The following is a 26,441-nucleotide window of genomic DNA, read 5'->3' as shown; positions in this document are numbered from 1 at the left end:
ATTAAGGATGAAATAAAAGTATTTCTCAGGAATGCATGCAAAAACTCTATATTTCCCACATATCCTTCTGAAGAAGGTATTTGACGGGGGTCTAAAAAAATGGTTAATCCAATCCAGAAGCAGAGTAAAGAGAAGTCCCAGGATGACAGCAGGGGAGCAGATCAAAGAGTAACTGATACAAATTAGAGAATATTAGAAGGTTCAAGGAGGGAGGCCTCCAGGGTTTCTATCCAGGACAGTACAGTTGGGAGGTTGGATAAATTTAGTTAAGGCATACTGGTCTTATGTGAATAATTAAAAAAACAAGGGCATTTAGAATCTCCGGGTTGGGGAGGAGGGAAGCTATAAAAGCAGAGTTGCAAAAGTACAAAGACACAAATTATTCTTTAGGTTATTCTTAGATTTAGTGGTGGTGAATTAAAAAATATTCATTGTATTACTATGTTTCAAAAGTTAAATAAATGTTTAAATTTATTCTTTTGTATATATCAAGTATTATTTTTTAAAAATATTTTTTAAAAAAGAACTACAGGAAAAAAACTATATAACAAGCTCATGGTCCAAGCATAAAGCAAACTAAAATATTTAGTTTTACATGGCATGATTTCAAACCACTGAAAGAATGTAAGAATAAGAATACATTTGACCCTGACCCTAGAAACACTTCAGTAACAGAGGACTGATCCTGACACTGGATCCGTAGAGAAGATAATATAACCCTAGCACACTACTTAGGCTTGCTTCTTACCCCAATCTCAGCTCCCAAGAGTCACCACTGTTTTAAGTTAGAAGTGTATTCCAGACTGTCCTCCATTCATATGTAATTACATTTACACACTTTTTTTTTTTTTTTTTTTTGGCACACGGGCTTAGTTGCTCTGTGGCATGTGGGATCTTCCTGGAGCTGGGATCGAACCCGTGACCTCTGCATTGGCAGGCGGATTCTTAACCACTGCACCACCTAGGAAGCCCATATTTACACACTTTTTAAACAAAAGTGGAACCTGAATTTTTTAATACTGACTACTCTTCACGTGACTTGGTGAGATGAGAGTCAAAATTACCATTATTGAGGTATGGTATCAACAGACATGGAGACAAAGACAATGGTTAGCAAAACAACAATCAGCATCCTAACTTTCCTGAATTCTAGCTACAGATACAAGAATGAACACAGAAATACACTAACAACAGTACAATACCAAAAATGTCTCCATGAAGAATGTGTTTTCCTTTTCTTTCTTTAATTCACAATGATATCAATCTAGTATCATGCTACCATCTTCGAAATAATAGTGTACCAGCATACAACCAGTATGGAAACACAGAGTTTCCATACTAACATGTGTTCATGGAAGGAAAACCATCAGGGAGAACGAGACACAATCACACCCACCACCAAAGACCTGTTTAATATTTGTGCTTGAGATATTGCTGTTTCTTGTTCTAAAAACTAGCCTTATTCTAAGCACTCACTTACTCCTATCTACCAAGACAGAGGAATGTATTACTAGGCATTATTACTTTTAAAGTTTAAGAAAGAAATGCACAAGTATATAAAAAGACATTACCTCTAATCTCAAAAACCCAAAATTCACCCTATACATCATATCCTGATGTTTCAGTAAACTACCTCCACTACAAAGATAATATTCTGATCTGTAATTGTCTCAAACACCCAACGGCCATTGTTAGAAATATACAACTTAATACTTTTAAAATAAGAAAAAGATACCAACAGCTTTTTTGTTTCTAAAATTTTAATATGTAAATCATTGATCTACACATAAGACTGCTTTCCTGTTAAATCTAACTACATTCTATTCTGAGCATTAAAACTAATATCTTGGGACTTCCCTGGTGGTGCAGTGCTTAAGAATCCGCCTGCCAATGCACGATTCGATTCCTGGTCTGGGAAGATCCCACATGCAGTAGAGTAACTAAGCCCATGCGCCACAACTACTGAGCCTGTGTGCCACAACTACTGAGGCCCACGCACCTAGAGCCCATGCTCTGCAACAAGAAGCCACCACAATGAGAAGCCTGTGCACCGCAACAAAGAGTAGCCGCTGCTCTCTGCAACTAGAGAAAGCCCGCGTGCAGCAATGAAGACCCAACGCAGCCAGTAAATAAGTAAATAAATTTATTAAAAACAAACAAACAAAAAACCAACTAATATCTTAATCTGGTACTTGGCAACAAGGAAGGGACAGTGCTGCTTTCTTAGCATACTTCCCATTTACTTCCCACACTCTCATATCCCAGAAGGGCAGTTACAGTAAGTTACTATGTGCCAGAAACAAACAAAAGCCATTTCATAAACAAAGTCATCGCTTACCAAAACTTCAAAAAGGAGAGCTAGTAACTTATTGTTAGCCATGAAGTTACTGTCTAAAACTCCTAAGTTAAACCAACTTCCCAAACAGCGAAAGACCTTCATAAGCATTTTTTCATCTGTTCCTGCTTTTTCTACACAAGTCACCTGAAAAGAAGAAAAAAAAAAAAGTTACAACAAATAATGTCAATCTTTATATTTAAAATATTATATTTAAAATATTATTACAATCACCTTACAGGTGTAATAATGAGAAGGATAACAGCTAACAGTTAATTGCCAGACTATCTCATCACTCTCAATTCATTTACTCCCTACTAAAACTGGATAGATATGTACTATTATTATCTCCATTTTCTCAACTGGGAAACTGAGGTACAGAGAGATTATAGAATGGTTCAAAGAGAGATATGTTTCAGAAACAATTATCAATATACTTCTTAGATCCCACTTCTGCATTAATGTAATCTTATCAATAGAATTGTCTTTAAAGTAACACTCATCACCTCAGCCAAGAAAAAGAATGAAATGTCCTTTGCAACAACATGGATAGACCTGGAGAGGGTATTATGCTTAGTGAAATAAGAAAGAAAAATACTATATGTTATCAATTACATGTGGAATCTAAAAAATGAAACAAACAAATGAATATAACAAAACAAACAAACTCATAGATAAGGAGAACAAACTAGTAGTTACCAGTGGGGAGAAGGGAAGAGGAGAGAGTGCAAGATAGAGGAAGGGGATTAAGAGGTATAAACTATGTATAAAATAAATAAGCAACAAGGACATATCATACAGTACAGTGAATATAGCCAATATTTTATAATAACTCTAAATGGAGTATAATCTATAAAAAATTTTGAATCACTATGTTGTACACTTGAAATTAATACTGTAAATCATATCTCAAAGAAATAATAAAAATAAATTACATATCTATACACTTGACTTTATAGAACAGAAATAAGCTAGTTATACTATAGTATATTCCTTCATGAGAAGCTAATATTTCAGCTTCAGCACTGGAATACCCTAGCAAATATACCATCCACAGAAAGTGATATTACTATAAATATGATAGTTTATGAAAGATAAAATGAAAAGTCAGACTAAAACTCACCATTGTTTCTCTTTGTAAACTGTTTTTGTGACATATACTTTCCCCAAAGTAAAGTGTAATGCAACTTTTATAGATAAAGAATGTTTAAAAATAACTTTTGCAGGCAATGGATTAGAAATATCATAATTGCCATGGCGTTTAGAAGGCATGAGGGGGGTGGTGATAGGTAATCCCTTAATGATCTGAACACTGACAACTGTACTTCCAAGTAGCCATGTTCCATCTATGTTTGCAGTATCAGGCAATAATAATTACATACTTATTAATCAGTTTGAATTACACTGAACTGAACTGAAATGAAAGAAGAAAAAAAGAAATGATTCAAGTAAGTTCATGGCAACCACATACCCACATCCACACCCACAAACACACACACTTGAATCTTCAAAGCTCTTGCTATAAACTCATTATACAATTGCTTGGCCTTTAAGCTTTCTTATGACATTTCAATTTTAATAAGGCATGATGTTTACAAATGAAAGGACTTGATTATACATTCTAACTACCGACTCAAAACTTAAGATGGAATTTTAGAAAAACCCTACATCTAAAAGTTGCTGCTCTGAAGAGAAGAATTCTGTAATTAAATCAAACACTCACCACAAAGCTTCAGAACTGAGTTGCCTTCAGTTTCTCTTTGAGAACTGTATTATTCAAGACTTTGTCTCTTAAAGTTAAGAGCTCAAATAAATGCCAGAAGAGCTCACCAGTAAAAGTATAGCAGAGGTAAATAACAAAGGAGAATAAATGAAGGGAGAAAAATATTAGAGGCCGGGCTCAGTTCAAGAGCAAGAAGAATAATATTTTTAAAATTTTCAAAGTTCAATACAACATTTAGGAATAAGTCCAATCGAATAGACCACAAAAGTATAATACCAACAAGAAAATCTGATATAATAAAACTGGTGAAGAGAACGTTGGGGAACTGAATGAAAAAGGTTCTAAGAAAAGCCTTTGGTATCTGCTATTACAGCCAAACACCTATTTTTCTTCATAACTGTGGACTAATTTTGTGCTCTAGGTTCTATAACATGACAAGCTACGTGACAGAAGTATAGATCTTATTAAGTACCACAGGATATATTTTTCAGAAAGATTTCATGATAAATCAAGCTGTCACCTGTCAATTATGATAAAGTGCTAAGTCAAGTCCAAGTGGCTAACTGCACTTGACCATCATGGCAGTAATGATGACTATAAGAACTACAGTGGCCACTGAACTTTTTTTTTTAGTTCATCTGAGTGCTTTCAAAAAGAAAATGACAAACTCGGTCCGTCAACCCAGCTCAAGTCACAGTCTGAGAACTAGAGAGCTTCCACAACAGCTCTAAATGAAGCTCTTATTTTTTGTAGCTGCAGGGCTAATATTGCTGAAACTCATATACAAAATTTAATTCTGTGGCTTGCTGAATTACAAACAACAGTTGAATTTATAAGTCTCACCAAGTATCTCATGTGAAAGTTCTGAAACTGATTAGTAAAGAATGGATTTCTGGTAATTGGAATGGAGACATCTGGTTGGACCCTAATGAAACTGATAATCCTGAAACCCCAAGTCACTCTGAGCCTACCTTACCAATAGAAGTAGCCTGCCTTCCAGTGTCTGAAACTAGCCTTCCTCAGCTTGAAAGCCCTGTAATAACCCCATCTGAGACAGACGCCTTGAAAGAGGATGCCCAAGCTCTTCAACACCTACCACAACCGTCCCCTGTACCACTCATAACTAGGGTCAAATCTCACAATGTCCTAGGGGAACAGGTACACACAGGAAGAAAAAACTTATACACCAAAAGAACTATAAAACTTTGCTTATATGTGTCTGAAGAAACCTGGGAAACATGCAGGAGTGTATTCTACAGCTGTTAGATCCCAAGGAAAGCTGGAATATAACACCAGATTAAGCCAAACTCATTGACAGGAGTGTACTTCCTTGAGATTCTGGATTTAATGAGCATATGGAGCCTCTGGAAGGTACCAATAGAATATCATAGTACAAATACCTAGGATTTTGAAACAAATCTATGCCCTCTTCTACAGTAACCATTTTCCTTTTGATAAACAGCTTCTGGCTTGCTACTGGGCCTTGGAAGGCCTACCCATAGGACATCAGGTGATCATGTGGCCTGAGCATCCCATCATGAACTAAGTATTGTTTGAACTACCTAGCCATAAGGTTGGGTGTATGTAGCAGCAACCTGCCATCAAATGAAAATGATATAAGGAGACTGAGTACAGGAAGGTCTGGAAGCTACAAAAAAGTTGCATGAGGAGGTAGCTCAGATTCCTTTGATACCACCTGTTCTTTCATTAATTCATCCCCTTCAATCCATGCCTGCAGTCTCCTGGGGTGTTCTTTACATCCAGATAACTAAGGAAGAAAAAATTCAAGCCTGGATTACAGATGGCTCTGCATAGTAGCTGTAGACAGCTACAGCATTATAGGCCCACTCAGGTGCTATAGTGAAGGCCAGTGCTAAAGGAAAACCCTCCTAGTGGGCATACCTTCAAGCAGTATGTATGGCTGTCCACCATGTCTGGAGTGAGAGATGGTGGAAACATGGATCTCCACTTATTCATGGACATTCGTCAATCATTTGGATGGATGATCAGGGATTTGGTAGAAACAGGATTGGAAGACTGGTGACAAGGAAGTCTGAGGAAGAGGTACATGAATGATATAAAATGGGCACAGACTGTGAAGATATTCCTGTCCTATGTGACTACCCACCAAAGGGCATCCATTATAAAGGAATCTCCCAACGGCAGATGGACAAAATGACAAACTCTATGATGTCAGCCTCTTTCCCTAGCCACCCAGTACTTGCTCAATGGGCTCATAAACAAAGTGGCCACAGTAGCAGGGATGGAGGCTAAACATGGGATTAACATGGATTTCCACTTACCAGGGCTTAACTGGTAAACACTACTGATGAGTGCCTAACCTGTTAACAGCAGAGACCAACACTGAGTCCCCAGTGGTACCATTCCCCATGGGGACCAGGTTCATTGATTATATTGGACTTCTATCACGGAGGAAGCAGAGATTTGTCCTCAGAGGAATAGACCCATATTCTGGATATAGATTTATCTTCCCTGCTTGTAATGCTTCTGTCAGCACTATCATTCATGGACTCACAGAATACCACACCCAACCATCACAGTATCATATCTAATCAAGAAACTCGTATCAGAGTAAAGGAAGAACAGTAATGGGCAACTTTGAGCTCTATTGGTTTGGAGATCTTGGTCCCAAAGAAGGAATGCTTCCACCAGAAAACACAAAAATAAACCCAGTGAATTGGAACATAAGACTATCACCTGGACAATTTGGGCTCCTTATGCCACTGAACCAACAGGAAAAGGGGGTTACTCTTCAGGCTGGAGTGATGGATCCCAATTACCACTGAAAAACTGTGTTGCTTCTATCTAAATCAAAGCAAGCAGTTCTAGGTCTGGAACTCAGAGGATTTTCCTGGGGACCTCTTAGTACTTCCATGCCCAAAAGATTAATGGAAAACTACAGAAGCAACAATCCACAAAGGCTCAGACTCTTGGGGAATGAAGGCTTGGGTCACTTCACAAAGTAAAGAACCCCAAGCAGCTGGCCAGGGCAGGTGTCTTAGTCCATTCAGGCTGCTAGTAACAGAACAGGTGGCCTATAAACAATAGAAATCTTTCTCACAGTTCTGGAGACTGGAAGTCTAAGATCAAGGTACCAGTGTCTGGTGAGGACCTGCTTCTTGGTTCACAAACAATTGTCTTTTTACTGTGTCTTCACATGGCATAAAAGGGAAGGGAGCTCTCTAATCCCATTCATGAGAGCTCCACTTTCATGATCTAATCATCTCCCAAAGGCCACATCTCCAATACCATCATCTTGCGGATTTGTTTTTAACATACAAATTTCAGGAGACACACACACACGCGCACACACATGAATATTCAGCCCATAGCAGCAGAGAAAAGATGAAATGACTTGGGGAAGAAGAAAGTCACAGATAGCAATTACAGCCTTGTAATCAATATATAAGTAAAGGCTGTAGTAGCTCTGCGTATTTCCTATTTGCTTGTTACACCACTGTACTGGAGTTTAAATGTGTGAAAAGAGTACATATGGAAGCTGAGTTAGTTAAATGGGAAGACTGTGGCTGTTACAGATTTACTGCCTCTCAACTCCAAATCCACCCTTTTAGATTACTCTGTAAAAATTGATCTTGGCCCTTTATTTTTTTTTTTCCTGTGCCAGCTGGCACTAACTTTTTGTTAGAAGGACATTAGAGAGAAACTGCACAAGGCAAAGGGTTTTCCCTCCTGATTCTAGTGTGCTCACTTAGCAGCCTTCTAAAGAATGTGCAGTTTCGCACTGTTGGTGGGACTGTAAGTTGGTACAGCCACTATGAAAACAATTTGGAGGTTCCTTAAAAAACTACAAATAGAATTACCATATGATCCAGTAATCCCACTACTGGGCATATACCCAAAGAAAACCATAATCCCAAAAGAAACTTGTACCATAATGTTTATTGCAGCACTATTTACAATAGCCAGGACATGGAAGCAACCTAAATGCCCATCAACAAATGAATGGATACAGAAGATGTGGCATATATATACAATGGAATATTACTCAGCTATAAAAAGGGATGAGATGGAGCTATATGTAATGAGGTGGATAGAACTACAATCTGTCATACAGAGTGAAGTAAGTCAGAAAGAGAAGGACAAATATTGTATGCTAACTCACATATACGGAATCTAAAAACGGTACTGATGAACTCAGTGACAAGAACAAGGATGCAGATACAGAGAATGGACTGGAGAACTCGAGGTATGGGAGGGGGCAGGGGGTGAAGGGGAAACTGAGACGAAGCGAGAGAGTAGCACAGACATATATATACTACCAACTGTAAAATAGTCAGTGGGAAGTTGTTGTATAACAAAGGGAGTCCAACTCGAGGATGGAAGATGCCTTAGAGGACTGGGGCGGGAAGGGTGGGGGGGACTCGAGGGGGGGGGGAGTCAAGGAAGGGAGGGAATATGGGGATATGTGTATAAAAACAGATGATTGAACCTGGTGTACCCCCCCCCCAAATAAATAAATAAATAAATAAATAAATAAATAAATAAATAAATAAATAAATAAATAAAAAGAATGTGCAGCTTCTGTTCAGCCCAAGACTCCTAGCTTCTCTGTCTTGCAGTGCACTGACCAGCAGTTTCTCTAGCAACCTCTTCCACCCCTACCAAGTTTTATAGCAAAGTGTTTCTGGCTCCTAAGGAATGTACAACTTCTTCTCCAGCACCAGATTCAGTGCCCTCAGCTTCTCCAGTGCCTACAGTGCACAGCAGCCAGCAGCTTCCCCTGGCATTCCCACACCCAGGTGATTTTGTGGCAGAGTGTCTCTAGTGAGACACCTTCCCTAACAACAAAGTTTCTAGCAAGTTTGAGAGGACAGATTTTCAGTGGCATGTCATACCACAATGACTTCTTTACCATGGCTATACCATCATCAACAGGGTCTGAATTTCAGTCCTGGGAGAAGGGTGAACTCTTCCTTCTTTGGAAACTCTTTCTCAGCCTTGGCATTAATGACTGCTCCTTGTATCTGTTTTATTTCTGTATTCTTAAGAGCTCTCTTTACCTCTTACTAGACAATCCCTCATTACCACAGATGCCTGTTACAGTTAAACATTCTTTATATTAAAAAGCCCCAACAAATTACTAGGCGGTTTCTCTCTCCTGAATGGACCCAGACTGATACTAAAAGGAACCAAGGATTCTAGATCTTGGCACAAGAATGTAACTAGTTGAATACTAGTCATCTTCTTCTGTCAGGAAGTAAAGAAGTGCTCCAGTGGCCAAACTTACAACACTTAAAGCATCAAAAGAATAACTTAAGTGGACACCCTGAATCAATGAAAATCCACGGGTCCATAATGCACATAAAGAGAAAGCCAGTGAAAAAAAATAACATTTAAGGCATCTTTAAAACAAAATCCTATGTTGGAAACAGGAAATTTAAAAATTAAGATTCATCCTGCCTTTCTAGTGGGAACTCAGAAGAATGCTTATATATATGTAGACAAAAAGACAGAATTAGCAAAACATTATTTTGCAAACCACAATGAAATTATTAAGGCAAGGATTATAAACTAGAATTTAACATTCGTACAAACTGCATTATATTACAAGGGGGAAACAAACTTCATAAATGCAAGAATCAGACTGTCATCATCCTAATCCAGTCAATGCTAGCATCACTAACGGAAGGACAACCAAAAAGTGTATCTTCTGATAAACTGTAGCATGAAGTATCTAAGATGTTTTCTAGCCAAAAATGTTTAACCTTTTAAAAAACTAATCCATCAAGCCTTTCAGTCTTTCTTACCAGGGTTCTGGGAAAGAATTAAGTCCTGCAGAAAATGATATGAATGCTTATTTTCTCAATCATCCTATGGATGGTATATAGGAGAAAATTCATTACAAACAATGGATGCCTTAGGGCATTTAAGGCTTAATTCTCTTGAGGAATTCCTACTAAGCAGGGCTGCTTTAGATATAACTTCCAATTAGAGGAATTAAAAAGAACAGAAAAACAAACTAAATGAAATAAAGACAAGGCAACAGAAAATCTAGGAGGTAAGAAGATGCTTTATAGAACTAGTCCATTCTCTTCAACAAATCAGTGTCATTTTGAAAAAGGAAGAAGAGGTACTGTGATTAAGTCATAATAACTTGATATAAGGTATGGTTCTAGACTGGATACTGATTTGGAAAAATGCTGTAAATGATATTTTAGGACCAACCCAGGAAATGTGAATAAATTTACTGAAATGGAAAGATGAAGTTGGATGACTGGAAAAGAGGGCTACAGAAGGGTAGGTAGAGCATAGTCTCATTTGGATTTTCAAAACCTGTATATATGTTCCTAGAGGATATACACTAAAGGATTAATAGTGTGATCCCAGATGGTTTGAAGGCAATTTGCTTATCTATATTTTCTTATTTTCTATTATACTATTTCTTTAAAATAAATGGTTAATTGAAAAAATATGCGTACATTTAACTTTAAAAAAGTAATTTTCCAGTGAATTGCTAACACCAAACTGAACACAATTTTAAACAAAATTTTATTTTTTCAAATATAAAGTTCTGTGATGCTGAAGTATTGAAACACATTCCTGAAAATAACCTACTATAACCACATTGTTGAGAAAATTGAGCTGGACAATAAAGACCTAAAAATGAGATGTGGGCTAGCTAATCAATTTAATACCATCTAGTAGTTCAGGAATCAGCAAAATTTTTCTATAAAGGACCACACAGTAAATATTTTAGGCTTTGCAGACCATATGGTCTCTGTGAAAACTACTCAGTTCTGCCCAAAATTATGGATATAGACAACATGTAACTAAATGCATGACTGTGTTCCAATAAGACTTTATTTACAAAAATAGGTGACCAGCCCATGGGCCATAAATTTACCCACCCCAGTCTAGAGCATTAAAATTTCCACCTAATCAAAAAGTACGTAATCATTTAACTCTTTTTTAAAGGATGGTGTAGTATTAGCTAATCTATAACTGTGATATTGCTCAAAGGTCAAGTAAAGTCCTATACCACTACCCTATCAAAAAATCTCAATTCATCCCTTAGAGAGGATCCTTTCCTTAAGTAAATTCATACACACTTCCCTTGACACAGTCCTTAATCAAGGGCCTACAATCAGTAGCATGAAGAAGTAGAACAGCAAGGGGTATGTAATCAGAAGACCTGAGTTCAAATTCTGAATTAGCAGTTGTATATTTCTAAAGTCTGTTTCTCATTCGTAAAATGGAGAGAACACCACCCTCAAAGCATTATTTAGAAGCTCAAAAAGTATAGTTTCTGAAAGTACTTTTTAACTGTTAAGTGTTATATAAACGCCACAGTATTATCATTGCCAAATTTTGCTAAGAAAGCTATTTCACAATAGTGCAACTGAATTACAAAATAACCACCAAGGCTTTTTGCCCCTAGGCAGCAACTCAGTATTTCAAACATACTCACCAATAGAGATACCACTGTACTAGAATAGAAGGCCAAATCTTCTATAATTTCTGTACGCCGGTTAGCTCCAATTCGTAAGGAACGACTATGTACTTCTTCAGGTAACACTGTAAGGATCTCCAGTAGAAAAGGCAGAGAAGTTACATCATTGCTATATCTAGGAAAGCAAAGAGGAGAGATATAAGCTATTTAAGAGTCCAAAAATACACAATCACATAAGATAACAGCCATCAGAACAACCATGACAACAAAAGTAGAATTCTCACTACTGTTAAAGGGGAGAAAAATAGATATACTTTTTTGGAAAGGTATCTAGAAATCAGAATCTTTACTTGTATAATAATCTATGACCCAGCAATTTCACTTCCAGAAATTTATCTGTCAGAAAAATCTCATACACACATGCAGATGTATATGCACTACAAGTATGTTCTTATAATAGCAAAAATATTGGGAAAATATAAAGGTCCTCCATGATTAGGATAAAAAAAGGTTGCAGATATCATGCAATGGAACATACACAGCCATTATAATGAGTAGCTATGTCATAACATGAGATGTCCACAATGTATTAAGCGATAAAAAGTATATGAAACATATTATTACATACAACTGAAAAAATACATATAGGTATATGCATATTAATATATGTGCACTAATTTATTTTAAAATACTTAAAGGGAAGTCTAGAGGGCTATACAGTCAATCACCAATAGTGTTTACTTATAAAATACAGGAATAGGAAGACGGGAAGGTATTTACTTTTTACTATGAAAGCTTCCAAACTGCTAGAATTTTTTTCAAGGTGTATGTATTAATATTATTAACAAAAATTTTCTTAAAGCAAAAAATAAATTATCCATATAGAGGTTTTAATGATACACTATAGTTCGTGGTAAAAAGGACATTCACTTTGTTCAAAAATAATTTCCTAACTAAATGCCAAGTGCAAGCAAATATCAAGATTATCTTGCCAAGACCATGAGGAAATGCTTTATTCAAAGTAGCAAGCTCCATATATCTAAAAATAATACTGTCCCTTTTATATGAAAAAAACCCCAATTAGTAAGAACATATACTCACAAGTCTCAAGTTAATATAATCTTAAACATTATGACAATATTTTTATAAAAACCACTAATATGACAGTTAGTGGGAGTGATCCACAAGGCAATGAAAGATGTAGTTAATTCAAGAAGTACGTGTATGTGTGTGCGTGTGCGCACAAACATAAATTATGAGAGTCTTTTATGTCCTACATGACATATTTCTATAGTATTTAAATTTTAAATGATTTTCTTTTAATCTAACAAAGGTTAATAATAAATAATTCTATGTTAAAAGAGTTTGGTGGAACAGTCCAAATGTCTAGCTATTGCTAACACATTTCTCTATGTAAGTTAATGGTAATTCCAAGTGCTAGCATATAGTCAATACAAGTTACTTACTTTTCCACCAATGTTTGTACACATCCCTTCCAGGAAGGCATCTGTAGGGCAAGGTCTGCTATTGCTAAAGCCAGCTGAGTAAAAAGAGAGATTAAATAAATGAATAGACAGATGAACAGAAACAGAGTTTCCATCAATATTAACTGGAAAGCAAAGAAGCTAAATTTCTTCCAAACAATATGACAGCTAAAACTGTGACACCACCCTCCTTCTCACCCCAACTATATATCATGTAAATTCTTCTGGGCTAAATACAAATTGCTGGGATTTAAAAGTTAACCTTTAAAAATGAAAAACCAAACCAAACAAAAATAACAAAAAGAAGTCAGAAATAACAGACTATAGATTTTCCTCAGAACATATCAATACTTACTTTTATTTGGCAATACCATAGAACTTCATGGACATATAAATTATACTTTGCCAAAAAGCCAAAGCTACTGACAAAGTCAGCCCTTTGACTCACTCCTCAAGTAACGGACTGCCATTTCCCTTCTCTTTTCATTTCTTATCTTGAAGCCTTATGCAAAAGCCTACTTCCTCTTCAAGGGCACTTCTATGCCAGGAAAAGAACACATGTGAGTATGTATTCAGTGAAGTTTCCAGTTTTCCTTTCTAATGTATTTCCGTATCTAAGGTAGAAAGGCCAGATGCTCTAGTTCACCATTTCATTCATGAGACTTTTACTAGCCAATCAGTCTAGAAAGGATTCTTTTTAAAAGGCAACTATGTAGACCTGCGATTCAGGACATTACTTTATCATCTACAATTTCAAATGGGGCGGGGGGGGGGGGGGGCGCATGCATATGCCTGCATGTAAAAACCTACACTCACCTCCCCCATTTTTGGGTATTCAAGTTAGTTTGATATCAAATGAATTTTAAGATGAATACAAAGATTTAAATTCTCACTTTCTACTCACTTATAAGAATAGAACAACGAGTCTGTACAGTTAACATCATTTCACAAGGCCTAGCAATGTCAATCAAAATCAATTTGATAAATCCAAATGACCTTACAAATTTTCCTAATGAGAAGCATAGGATTTACCTGTGTTACAATAACAGGTGACAAGTCTTTCAAGTTCTGGATATGGGTTAGTAATGAGTCCCGTAAAGAGGCATGAGAGTCTGTGGGGAGCTCATAAAATGAGGTCTGAATCTTCATTTTCATGGTCTGTGCAGCAAAATAGCACGATTCCACATCTTGCCGGATCTGTAACAATTGGTCTGAAATCTCCCATGCATGAACCTGAAAGCAGATCAGGCCAAAAAAAGTCTTAAAAACTACTCTGTTAAACAACATTAATGCCATACAACCTCAATACATATACAAATTTATTATACCAAAGTATATAAAAGAAAAATGTGACAAACGAAATCACCTACTAATTCAGCCAAAACTTCAAACTACAGTATATATTTATATTTACAGCCCTGCTCAACAAAATTATTACCTAAAATCTTCTGATTCTAGGAAAGCATGAGAGTTATCAATTGAATAAATAGATCTAATTTTGCTGACTAGAATTATTAATTGTGTAGTGGGGAGAGTATAAAGAAAAATGTCCCAAAAGTTTCTACTAAAACTAAAATGCCACTGTCTAGCTTCCAGCCCTAATCTATAGGTTGGATGTTTCTTCTCTTTTCCACTTAAAATAAGTTAGCTTTTGTTCACTCTAAGAAATCAGTCTGAAAGATATTTTAATATATCTATAAACAGGAGAATATATTTTATATTGGGCTCAGTAGGCCTACATTTCCATCTTTAGTGCCTGACTAAAACAGTAGAAAAACCATCTCACATACCTCAATTATTTTCTAATGTTTTTATATTTGGCAAACTGTTATATATGTTACTAAAATCATTTTCACAGGCGCATCTATGGAAATAATAAATACAACAAAAGCACAGAACTTGGTCTCTAACAGCTAGTCACAGTTATAAAATGAAGCCTTATTTTAAAAGATAACTTTGGGAACAAACTCATGCAGTATAAAGTAGGCAACGCATTAACAACTGATACATTCTAATCCAATTCTATAGCAAACTGCTCCTTCTTCAGGGGAGCAGGCTAAAATGGGCTAGTAATAATGGACTGAAAATTATTTTCAATACCAATTCAGGAACAGAGCCTACTGTAAAAGACGGATAACACAGATTTATCTACTCAATTTCTTATGAAGATAGAGCACTTCACAAGTAATACACATGATTCTTCAAGCTCTTTCCAAAGATAAATGGCAAGTCAAGGAAATGGCCTGTACAAGTTCCCAAAGTAAACTGAAAAGAGGCTCTAAAACTCAGAACGATATGTTCATTGACATAAAACTTAGCTCTAATCAAGTAATAAGTTAGTGGAAAACAAGCATGAAACATTAACTTCCTTCTAGATAAAATATATTAATTTTTTTGTACTTTTTTACCCCTAGCAAAATGTCACAAAAAAATCTTCCAAGCCACATAGTTTTTAGCCATTCATTATCTAACCAGTAACCCAAGCACATCTATGATTTAATATGCCATCAAAATATATCTTGCTCAAATTGGTATTTTAAAAAATAGCAGATATGCAGCCTTGGAATCACTATAAATGCCCTCAAAAAAACAGAGCAATTAAAGAACAAAACCAAAGCACTATGGACATTTACAACAAAACTAGGTATTATCTAGTTATCTCCAAGAATCCCCAAATATAAGTGGATGAGGACAAGCCAGTGACATCTTAAGACCCATTTCAACTTCAGTAAAAGCAGAAACAGAGGAAACAGGGTATCTAATGGATCTAAGAGCAGAGAACACCAAAAGAGTCAACAGGTATTCACTAGAAAGCACAGGGAGCCAATTTGAAGATTGTAGTTGAAGACAGAAAACATTTTGACCAATCCAAAAGCAAATGAGTAAAAGAGGCCTACGTAAGGTCTAAGGAGATGGAACAGTCTAGCCTCTATAAATTCTTGAAACTGAAAAGCGCAGGGCCCCAAACTGAGAAGCCTCTGTGAAAAGAATCCATATTATACAGGACAAGTACAGCAAAGACAAAGGGGAAAAAAGGAGAAGGTGACAAAGCTAGGAAATCTCAGAAATCAAACCACCATATCTGTAAATACTATCTGAAAAATCACAGAAAAGTGTGAGAAATAAAGCTCGCTTGTCCAATTATCAAAGAAAGGACATGGAAGCCCAGAGTACAGTGAGGTGAGACTTTAACAACGGTCTTGCAAGAACAGGTGTCTTGCATACAGGCACACACAAAATGATTACGACAACCCTTTTATTTCCTAGTCCGAAAATCCCTCCCCTGGTTCCTCACTGGCTGAGTACCACAAGGTTCACAGGCTTTCCCTAACGTTGCCTACCAATAAGGTTACAATAAGTACTTTGTTACTTTTTAATTGGAGGGCTTAGACTTCCCTCATGATGATGTGATTGTTACCATGCCTCCCTCTGTTCTGCCACTTTTGGCAGGAACTTTTGCCCCTTACTTTCTGGTAGCCTTTAGTCACGTCTGCAAACTTTACTCCATTCTTTGGAAATGAATCATCAGACATCTGTTAACTCGCACAAAAAGCAAGCTCTATGAAGTTGGAAATACTATCCTTAACATATGCCTCCTTCTAAAAGTTCAAAAAAACTAATTTCACAAAACATAAGCCATTGAGCTCAAATGTCATATATATAGTAATGGGGGGGGGGGATAATGAGCAGAATAGCACCCCTACAAGGAAAGTAGACCAGAAAAACATTTTTAAAACCAGCCTAAAGTCCAAAGGACATAGGAGCCAACTGAAAAAGCTCCCAATGGCCTAAGCTAGAAAACCTGGAGTAACAAATTATGATAGTATTGGATTATAATTCAAAAACAAAACAATATCCATGAGTCCATACTGATGTGAACAACAACTGAATAAATAACTGGGGAGCAGTTATTTGCAGGATAGAAGACATCTTTTTTAACCAAAGAGTGCTAGTTAATAAATGTGGAAGGAATGAGAGATACAGAAAATCACCACCACTAGAATACCCCAGAAATAACTGCTACAAGCAAGATTCATAGATAAATGATAAAATACAACAAACTATCTCCCCAAAATATTCACTGGTTACTGAGGTGGTTTTAACATATGCCCACAAATTCTCTAACACTTACCATTAAGAACTCAGACTATTCTGCTAGAGAGAAAACATGGAGAATCTGCTGGAGAGATAATGGAAAGAAACCTAATCCTACATGGAAAGCCATTCCTACCGGAGTGTCAGGCATGTAAGTGAAGCTATCTTAGAACCTCCAGACCAAGTTCATCCACCAAATGGATGTCTCATGGAGCAGAATCATCCATAGAGCCTTGGTCAAATTCCTCAAATTCATGACCTACAAAGTTATGAGATATAATGAAATGGTTTCTGTTTTAAGTCACTAAGTTTTGGGAGTTTGGGGGTAATTTGTTTCACAGTAGCAGATCATGAGGACAGATGCAATATTATGTGCATCCTGGTAAAAGATACCATCACCACAAGAGGATCAAATTTGCATCTCATCAGGCCTCTGGATCCAACTGGCAATCTGCAGGAAATACAAAGGAAAGCAGGACTGTGTCCTAATTATATAATCAACAAAATCAAGATTGTAGACAAACTCAACAGGTCAAATGCCCTAGATTCCTCAACAGAACAGGGAAAGCAAAAACCTACAGATTAAAAGATACTCAAAAGACCTACCTTAATTCACATTTGTTTTGTTTGGCTTTTCTGTATCTGTGTTTAAAAAATGAAATAAAACAAAACAAACAAAACTCAACACTGCCTATTAAATTAAACTAGTATGAAGTCTTTCTCCCTAGTGAAATCTGTCAACCCACCAGGTCAGCATCCTTGTGAAAAAGTTCATTGATTGTACAGGGTCATGTTGTACTTTAATTTGAATGGCAGAAACTAGAAAAAAAAATACCAATTATATCATTCTTCTTATCTGTTATTTCTGACTTAAGCATTTCTGTCTCCTTAAAATTAGAGATCTCAAAAGTGAAGGGCAGAACCAAAAGTCAAAACCAAACAAAAACACTATTTCCTTCTGTGGAACTGTTAATTTGGGTACAGGGATGCAAAGAAGATTTATGATGTTTGAATATTTTTTAACATGTCCTTTGGAACTGTCTTCAAAAATAAACATAAATTTGTAGTCCTAACATGGAAGTATCTCCAAGATATACATTCAAAAAACAAAGATGCAGATGATATAAGATCCTTCTTGTAAAAATTTAAATTACATTTTTTTTTGCAAAGCATAATGAAGTTTTTTAACATACAGGAGTTAGTTTTATGCCCTACATGCTCCCTAAACAACCTGAAGCTATAAACGTTCACAGCATTCATAAAGTGTTTCAACTTTGGTTTTACCATACTAGCTGACTTTACACCAATTTTCCAGCCAAAAACAAGTAGAAAAAATGGATTAAATATCAAAAAGAACCTGTTTGAAGACATTAGAACCACCAAGACATCTAGAACATGAGGCCACAGATTCCAGAGACAAGAAATAGAGGAGTAGAAAGTTCAGTGCAATATTTGGCTCCACCTTTCTCCTCAAGGCATCTGCCTATTTGAAAGTAGAAGAGAAAAGGCTTAAGAAGCTGAAGAGCTTTGGACAGCCTCAGAAGACTGGGGAGATGAAAAGAGGAATTCAGAGCTCTCCAAGGAAGAGAGGGCCTGGTAAACAGTCCAGATTTTCAGTTGGGACGCAGTGTAGGAAACAGGAAACGCACCTCAGAAAGGCTGAAACTTCTCAAGGACAGACCAGATGTTAGGCCACAAAATAAGTCTTAATAAACGTAGAAAGACTGAAATCATAGAAAGTATCTTTTTCCAATCAAAAATGAAATGAAACTAGAAATTAACAGAAGGAAACTGGAAAATTCACAAATATGTAAAAATTAAATATCAATTCTTAAACAACCAATGGGTCAAAGAAGAAAAATTAGAAAATATGAAAATGGAAACACAACATACCAAAACTTATAAGATGCAGTGAAAACAGTGCTAAGAGGGGAATTTATAGCTATACATACACACTTAAATTAAAAAAAGAAAAAATACCTCAAATCAACACCCTAACCTTAAGGAACTAAGGGGAAAAAAGAAAAAAAAAAGGAAAAAAAAAAAAAAACCCAAAAAACCTAAGCCTAAAGATAGTACAGAGAAGGAAATAATAAATATTAGAGCAAAGATAAACGAAATAGAACACAGGAAAACCATGATTTGATTCTTCAAAAAGATCAACAAAATTGACAAACTTTTAGCTAGATTTTAGCCAAGAAAAAAGAAATGAAACAAAGGTGGGGCTATTACTACTAATTTTATGGAAATAAAAAGGTTTATATGAAATACTATGAACTGTATACCAACAAACTGGATAATCTAGATGAAATAGACAAATTCCTAGAAACATACAACATACCAAGACTGAATCAAGAAGAAACAGAAAATCTGAATAGACTATATTATATATTACTACAATCAGTGAACAGACCGAATCAGTAATCAAAAACTTCCCAACAAAGAAAAGCCCAGGATCAGATGGCTTTACTGGTAAATTCGACCAAACATTTAAAGAAGTAACACCAATCCTTCTTAAATTCATCCCCAAAATTGAAAAGAAGCAGGAAACATTTCCTAATTCATTCTGTGAGGTCAGTATTACCCTGATACCAAAGCCCAAAATACTACAAGGAAAAACAAGAAAAAACCAAAAAAATCACACAAAACCCCTACAGACCAATACCTCTTATGAATACTGATGCAAAAAAAAAAACTTCAAAAAAATAGTAGGAAACTGAATTCAACAGTATATTAAAGAATTATACACTAAGACCAAGTGGGATTTATTTGTGAAATACAAGGGTGGCTCAACAAATAAAAATCGAACACTAACATACCACATGAACAGAATAAAGTGGGGGGAACCACAGAAATATTTCAATTGATTTAGAAAAGCATTTGACAAAATCTATAACCCTTTCATAATAAAGACACTCAACAAACTAGGTAAAGAAGGAAACTGTCTCAACATAATAAAGAGTACATATGAAAAACCCACAATGAACATCATATTCAATGTTCAAAGACTGAAAACTTTTCAAAATGCTATAAGATCAGGAACAAGACAAAGATGCCCACTTTTGCCACTTCTATTCATCACAGTACTGGAAGTTCTAGCCAGAGCAATTAGGCAAGAAGAAAAGGCATCCCAATTGAACAGGAAGAGGTAAAATGATCACTGCTCACATATAACATGATCTTATATGTAGATAACCCTCAAGATTCCCTCCAAACCTGTTAGAACTAATAAACCAATTCAGCAAAGTTGCAAAATACAAAGTCAATACCCCCAAATCAGTTGTTTTTATGCACTGACAATGAACAATCTGAAAAGACAATTAAGAAGACAACTGTATATACAACAGCTTCCAAAAAGAACAAAATACTCAAGAATAAAGCATGTTATACATTTAAAACTACAAAATACTTGTGAAAGAAATTAAAGAAGACACTAATAAATGAAAAGACATCCTAGGTTTAAGGATTAGAAAACTTACTACAGTTGTTAATACTATCCAAAGTGCTCTCTATAGATTCAATGCTATCCCTATCAAAATCCCAAGGACTTTCTTTTTTTGCAGAAATAGAAAAATTCATCAGAAAATCCATATGGACTCTCAAGGGGCCCCAAAGAGCGAAAACAACCTTGAAAAAGAACAAAATCGGAGGTTTCACATTTCTTGATTTCAAAATTTATTATGAAACCACAGCAATCAAGAGTATGGTATCAGCATAAAGACAGATATATAGACCAACGGAAAAAAACCAGAGCACCAATAAATAAATCCTCGATAATATAGCCAAATGATCTTCAACAAGGAGAAAACTACAAGATGGGGAAGGGAGCATCTCTTCACAAATACTGTTGGGAAAAGGGATATCCACAGACAAAAGAAAGAAGCAGACTCTCATTTTACACCATATACAAAAATTCACAATGGATTAAAAACCTAAATGTAAGGCCTGAAACTATAACTCCAAGAAGAAAACATGGGGGACAAGAAATTTCATGACACTGTATTTGATGATGACTTCATGGATATGACACCAAAACTACAAGAAACAAAAGCAAAAATAAAACAAATGGGACTATGGGACTACACCAAACTTTAAAACTTTTGTGCAACAAACAATCCACAGAGTGAGAAAGCAACCTATGGAATGGGAGAAAATATCTGCAAACCATAAATCTGATAAGGAGTTAATATCCAGAATATACAAAGAATTTCTACAACTCAACAACATAAAAACCAATAACCCAATTTTAAATTGGGCAAAGGGCTTGAAAAAAACATTTCTCTAAAGACAGTATAAAAATGGCCAACAAGCATAAAAAGATGCTTAACATGACTAGTCATCAGGGAAATGTAAATCAATACCACAATTAAATATCACTTCACACCTCTTAAGATGGCTACTATCAAAAAAACAGAAAGTAAGTGTTGGGGAGGATGTGGAGATATTGGAACTCTTACGCACTGTTGACAGTAATAGAGAATAGTGCAGACACTACGGAAAACAGTATGGAGGTTCCTCAAAAAATTAAAGATATATTTACCATGTGATCCAGCAACTCCAATTCTGGATATATACCCAAAAGAATTGAAAACAGCATCTCAAAAAGATATCTGCACACCCACGTTCACTGCAGCATTATTCATAAAAGCCAAGAGGTGGAAGTAAACTAAATGTCTATCAACAGATGAATGGATAAGAAAATGTGGTATATACATGCAAGGGAGTATCCATTCAGTCTTAATGGAATATCACTCAATCTTAAAAACCTGCTGCAAAGACACACATGAACCTTGAGAGCATTCTGCAAAGTGAAATAAGTCAGTCACAAATTGGCAAATCCTGCACTGATTCCATTTATATGAGGTATCTAAATAGTCAAACTCAAGGGGCTAGGAGGAGGAGGAGGTGGAGAGTTGTTCAATGGATGCAGTTTCAGTCATGCAGGATGGTGGAGGGTTCAGGGGACCCACTATACAACAAGCATGTGGTCAACAATATTGTACTGTATACCTGCAAACTGTTGGGAGGTTGAATTTCTCATTTTGTGTTTTTGCCACCAAAAAAAAAAGAAAGTTTGGTACTGGCATAAAGACAGACACAACACTACTGGAACAGAATATAGAGAGCTCAGAAATGAACCTGTGCATATATGGTCAAATAATTTTCAACAAGAACAGGACATCATATACAAAAATTAACTCAAAATGGATCAAAACTTAAATGTAAGACCTAAAACTATAAAACTCTTAGGAGAAAACATAGAGGGAAAGCTACATGGGCATTAAATTTGGCGATGATATCTTAGCTCAAAAGCACAAGCAACAGAGAATTCCCTGATGGTCCAATGGTTAGGACTCTGCACTTCCAATGCACAGGGCACGGGTTTGATCCCTGGTCAGGAAATTAGGGATCCCATATGCCATGCAGCGTGGCAAAAAAACAAAAACAAACCACACAAGCAACAAAAGTAAAAATACATAAACTGGACTACATCAAACTTTTAAACTTCTATTCATCATTAAAAGATATCAGTATGAGAAGACAACCCAAAGAATGGGAGAAAATATTTGCAAATGACATACCTGAGAAGGGGTTAATATTCAGAATATATAAAGAATACCAACAACACAACAACAACAATAAAACCAAACAACCCAATTTAAAAATTGGACTTGGAGACTGTCATACAGAGTGAAGTGAGTCAGAAAGAGAAAAACAAATACCGTATATTAACACATATATGCGGACTATAGAAAAATGGTACAAATCAACTGGTTTGCAAGGCAGAAATAGACACACAGATGTAGAGAACAAACATATGGACACCAAGTGGGGAAAGCGGGGCGGGCTGGGAGATTGGGATACCAAATTGTACGCTCTAAATATATGTAGTTTATTGTATGTTAACTGTATCTCAAAAAAAGGAAGCAGCCTCCCTGGAGGTCCAGCAGTTCAGACTCTGAGCTTCCACTGCACGGGGCACAGGTCGGTGCACTAAGATCCCACATGCCACAAGGCAGCCAAAACAAAACAAAAAAACAAGTGTTGGTGAGAATGTGGAGAAACTGTAACAATGTGTGATGCTGGTGAGAACGTAAAATAGTGCAGCCAATATGGGAAATAGCATGGAGGTTCCTCAAAAAATTAAAAATAGAATTACCATGTAATCCAGCAATTCCACATTTGGGTATATACCCAAAACAACCGAAAGCAGGGACTCAGATTTTTATCACCAATGTTCACAGCAGCAAACTTCACAATAACCAAAAATTGAAAACAACTCAAATGTTCATTGACAAAAGAATGGATAAACAAAATGTGGCATATACATACAATGGACTATTATTCAGCCTTAAAAAGGACAGAAGTTCCTTTAGATGCCATAACATGGATGAACCTTGAGAACATTATGCTTAGTAAAATAAGCTTGACACAAAAGGACAAATATTGTATGATTCCACTTACATGAGGTACCTGCAGTAGTCAAATTTATAGAGACAAAGTTAGAATTTTGGTTGCCAAGAGTTGATGGGAAGGAGAATGGGAAGCGTTACCTTTTAATGGGTACAGAGTTTTACTTGTAGAAGATAAAAAAATTCTGGAGATGGCTTGTGGTGATGGTCGTAAAACAACATGAATATACTTAATGTCACTGAATGGTACACTTTAAAATGTTTAGAATGGTAAATTTGATGTCATGCATATTTTATCGCACACACACAAAAGAAACATACACTTTAGAATCTCCTCAATCCCTTTGTAGACTAAAGGTATCTGGTCCTATCATAAAGACCTGCCAGAAGCAAAAGAAATTACCTCTAGAGAAAAACATCATTTATTATCTCTTCAACTTTTCATAAACAATATACCCGGTATCTTTCAAACAAAGGCAAAAAAGGGGGGTGAGGGGTGGAAACAGACAATAGAAAATAACTTATCTAGATAATGGAATTATCAAATGAGGATTAAAATAACTGTGATGTCTCAACCAAAATGATAAAACTTAACATCACCAATAATGGGACAACGAGATTTTAAGTGACTCTTGATGTGACTCACTGAGAACAATTTTTCATTCATGTAGTATTCTTCCAAAAACTGTTTAAGCTGAATACAATCATGAGAAAACAAGACAAATTAAAATAGAGAGTAGGTCATATTAAAAACAAAGACAAAATGGGCCTGGATTTGTTTAATGTCACTATCATAAAAGAAAAAAAAAAAAAAAAAAACAGGAAACTAAAGTGATGTAACAACTAAAAGTAATGCATTATCCTTGACTGGCTCCTGGATTAGGGAAAATAAAATTTTTTAAATGCTAGAAATCTGTAACTAAAACAACTGGGAAATCTGAATATGGACTGTGTATTAGATAGTATTATTGTACATCAATGTTAAATTTCTTTAATGTGACAATGGCTTTAGTTTAGTAGAATGTCTTTGTTCTTACAAGCTATACGTCAAAATGTCCAGGGGTACAACCATTATAAAATCTGCAATTTACTTCCAAAAGGCTCGAAAGTGAGAGAGAGAAAGCAAATGGTAAAAGGCAATTTGAGGAGAAAGGCTTATCATGAATCAGTGTTCTCTATACAATTTTTTCAAGTTACGAATTTTTCAAAATAAACAGTTGGAACAAAATAGCTGATTAACATATCCAAGAAATTAGAAGACAAATTAGAATTTGCACTAAGAAATGGAATCCAAAAAAAAAGAATCAAATGGAAATTCTAGAACTGAAAAATACAGTAACTGAAATTAAGACCTAAATGGAAGGGTTAAATAGCAAATCAGACAACTAAAGAAAATATTACTATGTTAGAAAATAGGTCAATAGAAAATAGGACCTGAAGCACAAACTCAAAAAAGAACAGAAGGTAAAGAACAGGAAGAATGCAAGTGACATATGGGATATAGTGAAAAAGTCTAACAAACATATAACTGAAATCTTAGAAGAAAAAGGAAAAAATGGGGCACTATTTCAAGATAATGGCTGTGGAATTTCCAAACTGATAAAAGACATCAAGTCACAGTTTAAGAAACTCTGTAAACCCTAAGGATAGAAAAACCAGACCTAAACAATCAAATAACACTGCTAAAAAAACTGCTGAAGACAAAAAGGAAAATCTTAAAAGGCCAGGGGAAAAAACATGTATTACCTTTAAAGGAACAATTAGACTGACAGCTGACTTGCCAAAATAAAAAGTGAGAATCAAATATCTTCAAAGTACTCAAAGAAAATAACTGCCAATTGGTTATTTATATCCAGTAAAAAAAAATCCTTCCAAAATGCAACAAGATTAAGACATTTTGAGACCAAAAGAAAAAAAAAATAAAAGGAGAGAGTTCATTACCAACAGTACAAAGAAGAAAATACTCAAGGGTGTTCTTCAAGCAGAAAGAAAACAATTCTGGATGGAAACATGGAAATCAGGAAGGAATAAAAAGTGATGGAAAGCTAAGTATGTGAGTAAATCTCTGTGAACACGGACTACACAGAGCAACAATATCATGTGGAGTTTTAAATAAATGAATCTATATACCTGAGAGGAATTCTACACCCACCTAAAATGTAGAAAGTTGAAAAGAACCTTGCTTAAGAGTTATCAGTAAGCAAAAGCAAATAAACTACAGAGTAACTTTTCTTAAATGCATCAGAAAGCTGAGGTCCCAGGACAATCAAGTAGACTGAAATTTAAAGAGACCTCTCCAAGGAGAAAGAAGGCAAGCATTGGCTCATCTGTGGCAGAACAAAGAGAGATGTGGGGCACCACACAACCAGGTAATAAAAATTCAATTAAAATTATTACCAAATTGATAAAAAAAAAAAAAGTTATATGTGTGGGCCAGTACGAACATATAAAACCCCTGGGACTCTTGGACACAAGGGGAATTCACAACCACCTACAGGCTCTTATCCACACACCTCCACCAAATACTCAGGAGAAAGAATGGGGGTAGGGCAGGAAACCAGAGAAAACCTCTTTGGTGGTACAGTCCTGAAGGACAAGGAGTACCTGCAATTACAGAAAAGACACAAAAAGCTCTCACTAGGCCCTTCTTCCCTACTCAACAAAAGCCTCAACTGGTGTGGGAGGGGCAGCAAATCATGTCACACACACACCCCCCCCAAGACAAAGGTTATGTAAAACCCATTGCTGTTGCAGTAAGGGTAAAAGAAAAAAACCTCTACCCCTAAAGGACAGGGCATAAACAGTCTTCAGCCCATAACACTATTAACAATACCAACACAGAGGTCTCCTACCACTGAAGGAAGAGCAAAAAGACTTTATCCTGCACAAGACCCCTCCAGATGCAAGGCAGAGCATGCATCCATCCTTTCTCAGTGATACTGAGAAAGGCGAGGACAGA

The 26,441-nt window shown here is 35.9% G+C and overlaps 1 protein-coding gene across 4 annotated transcripts in view; it reads right to left on the bottom strand.

Annotated features, from left to right (window-relative positions):
• The window catches only part of TNPO3 (transportin 3), an 83,150-nt gene that overhangs the window by 44,363 nt on the left and 12,346 nt on the right, over nucleotides 1–26,441 (bottom strand). For all 4 annotated transcript variants that reach the window (XM_057731257.1, XM_057731256.1, XM_057731255.1 and 1 more), the window contains 4 exons: nucleotides 14,007–14,207; nucleotides 12,957–13,030; nucleotides 11,509–11,665; nucleotides 2,339–2,482 (listed from right to left, as the gene is read on the bottom strand). In XM_057731257.1, coding sequence (XP_057587240.1) covers nucleotides 2,339–2,482; nucleotides 11,509–11,665; nucleotides 12,957–13,030; nucleotides 14,007–14,207 — 576 coding nt within the window. The remainder of the gene's footprint in view (nucleotides 1–2,338; nucleotides 2,483–11,508; nucleotides 11,666–12,956; nucleotides 13,031–14,006; nucleotides 14,208–26,441) is intronic.

The sequence above is a fragment of the Hippopotamus amphibius genome, chromosome 4, assembly GCF_030028045.1.
Source record: "Hippopotamus amphibius kiboko isolate mHipAmp2 chromosome 4, mHipAmp2.hap2, whole genome shotgun sequence".
NCBI lineage: Eukaryota > Metazoa > Chordata > Mammalia > Artiodactyla > Hippopotamidae > Hippopotamus > Hippopotamus amphibius.
The sequence above is the reverse complement of the archived record's forward strand: the minus strand, read 5'-3'. Positions and strand labels throughout refer to the sequence as shown.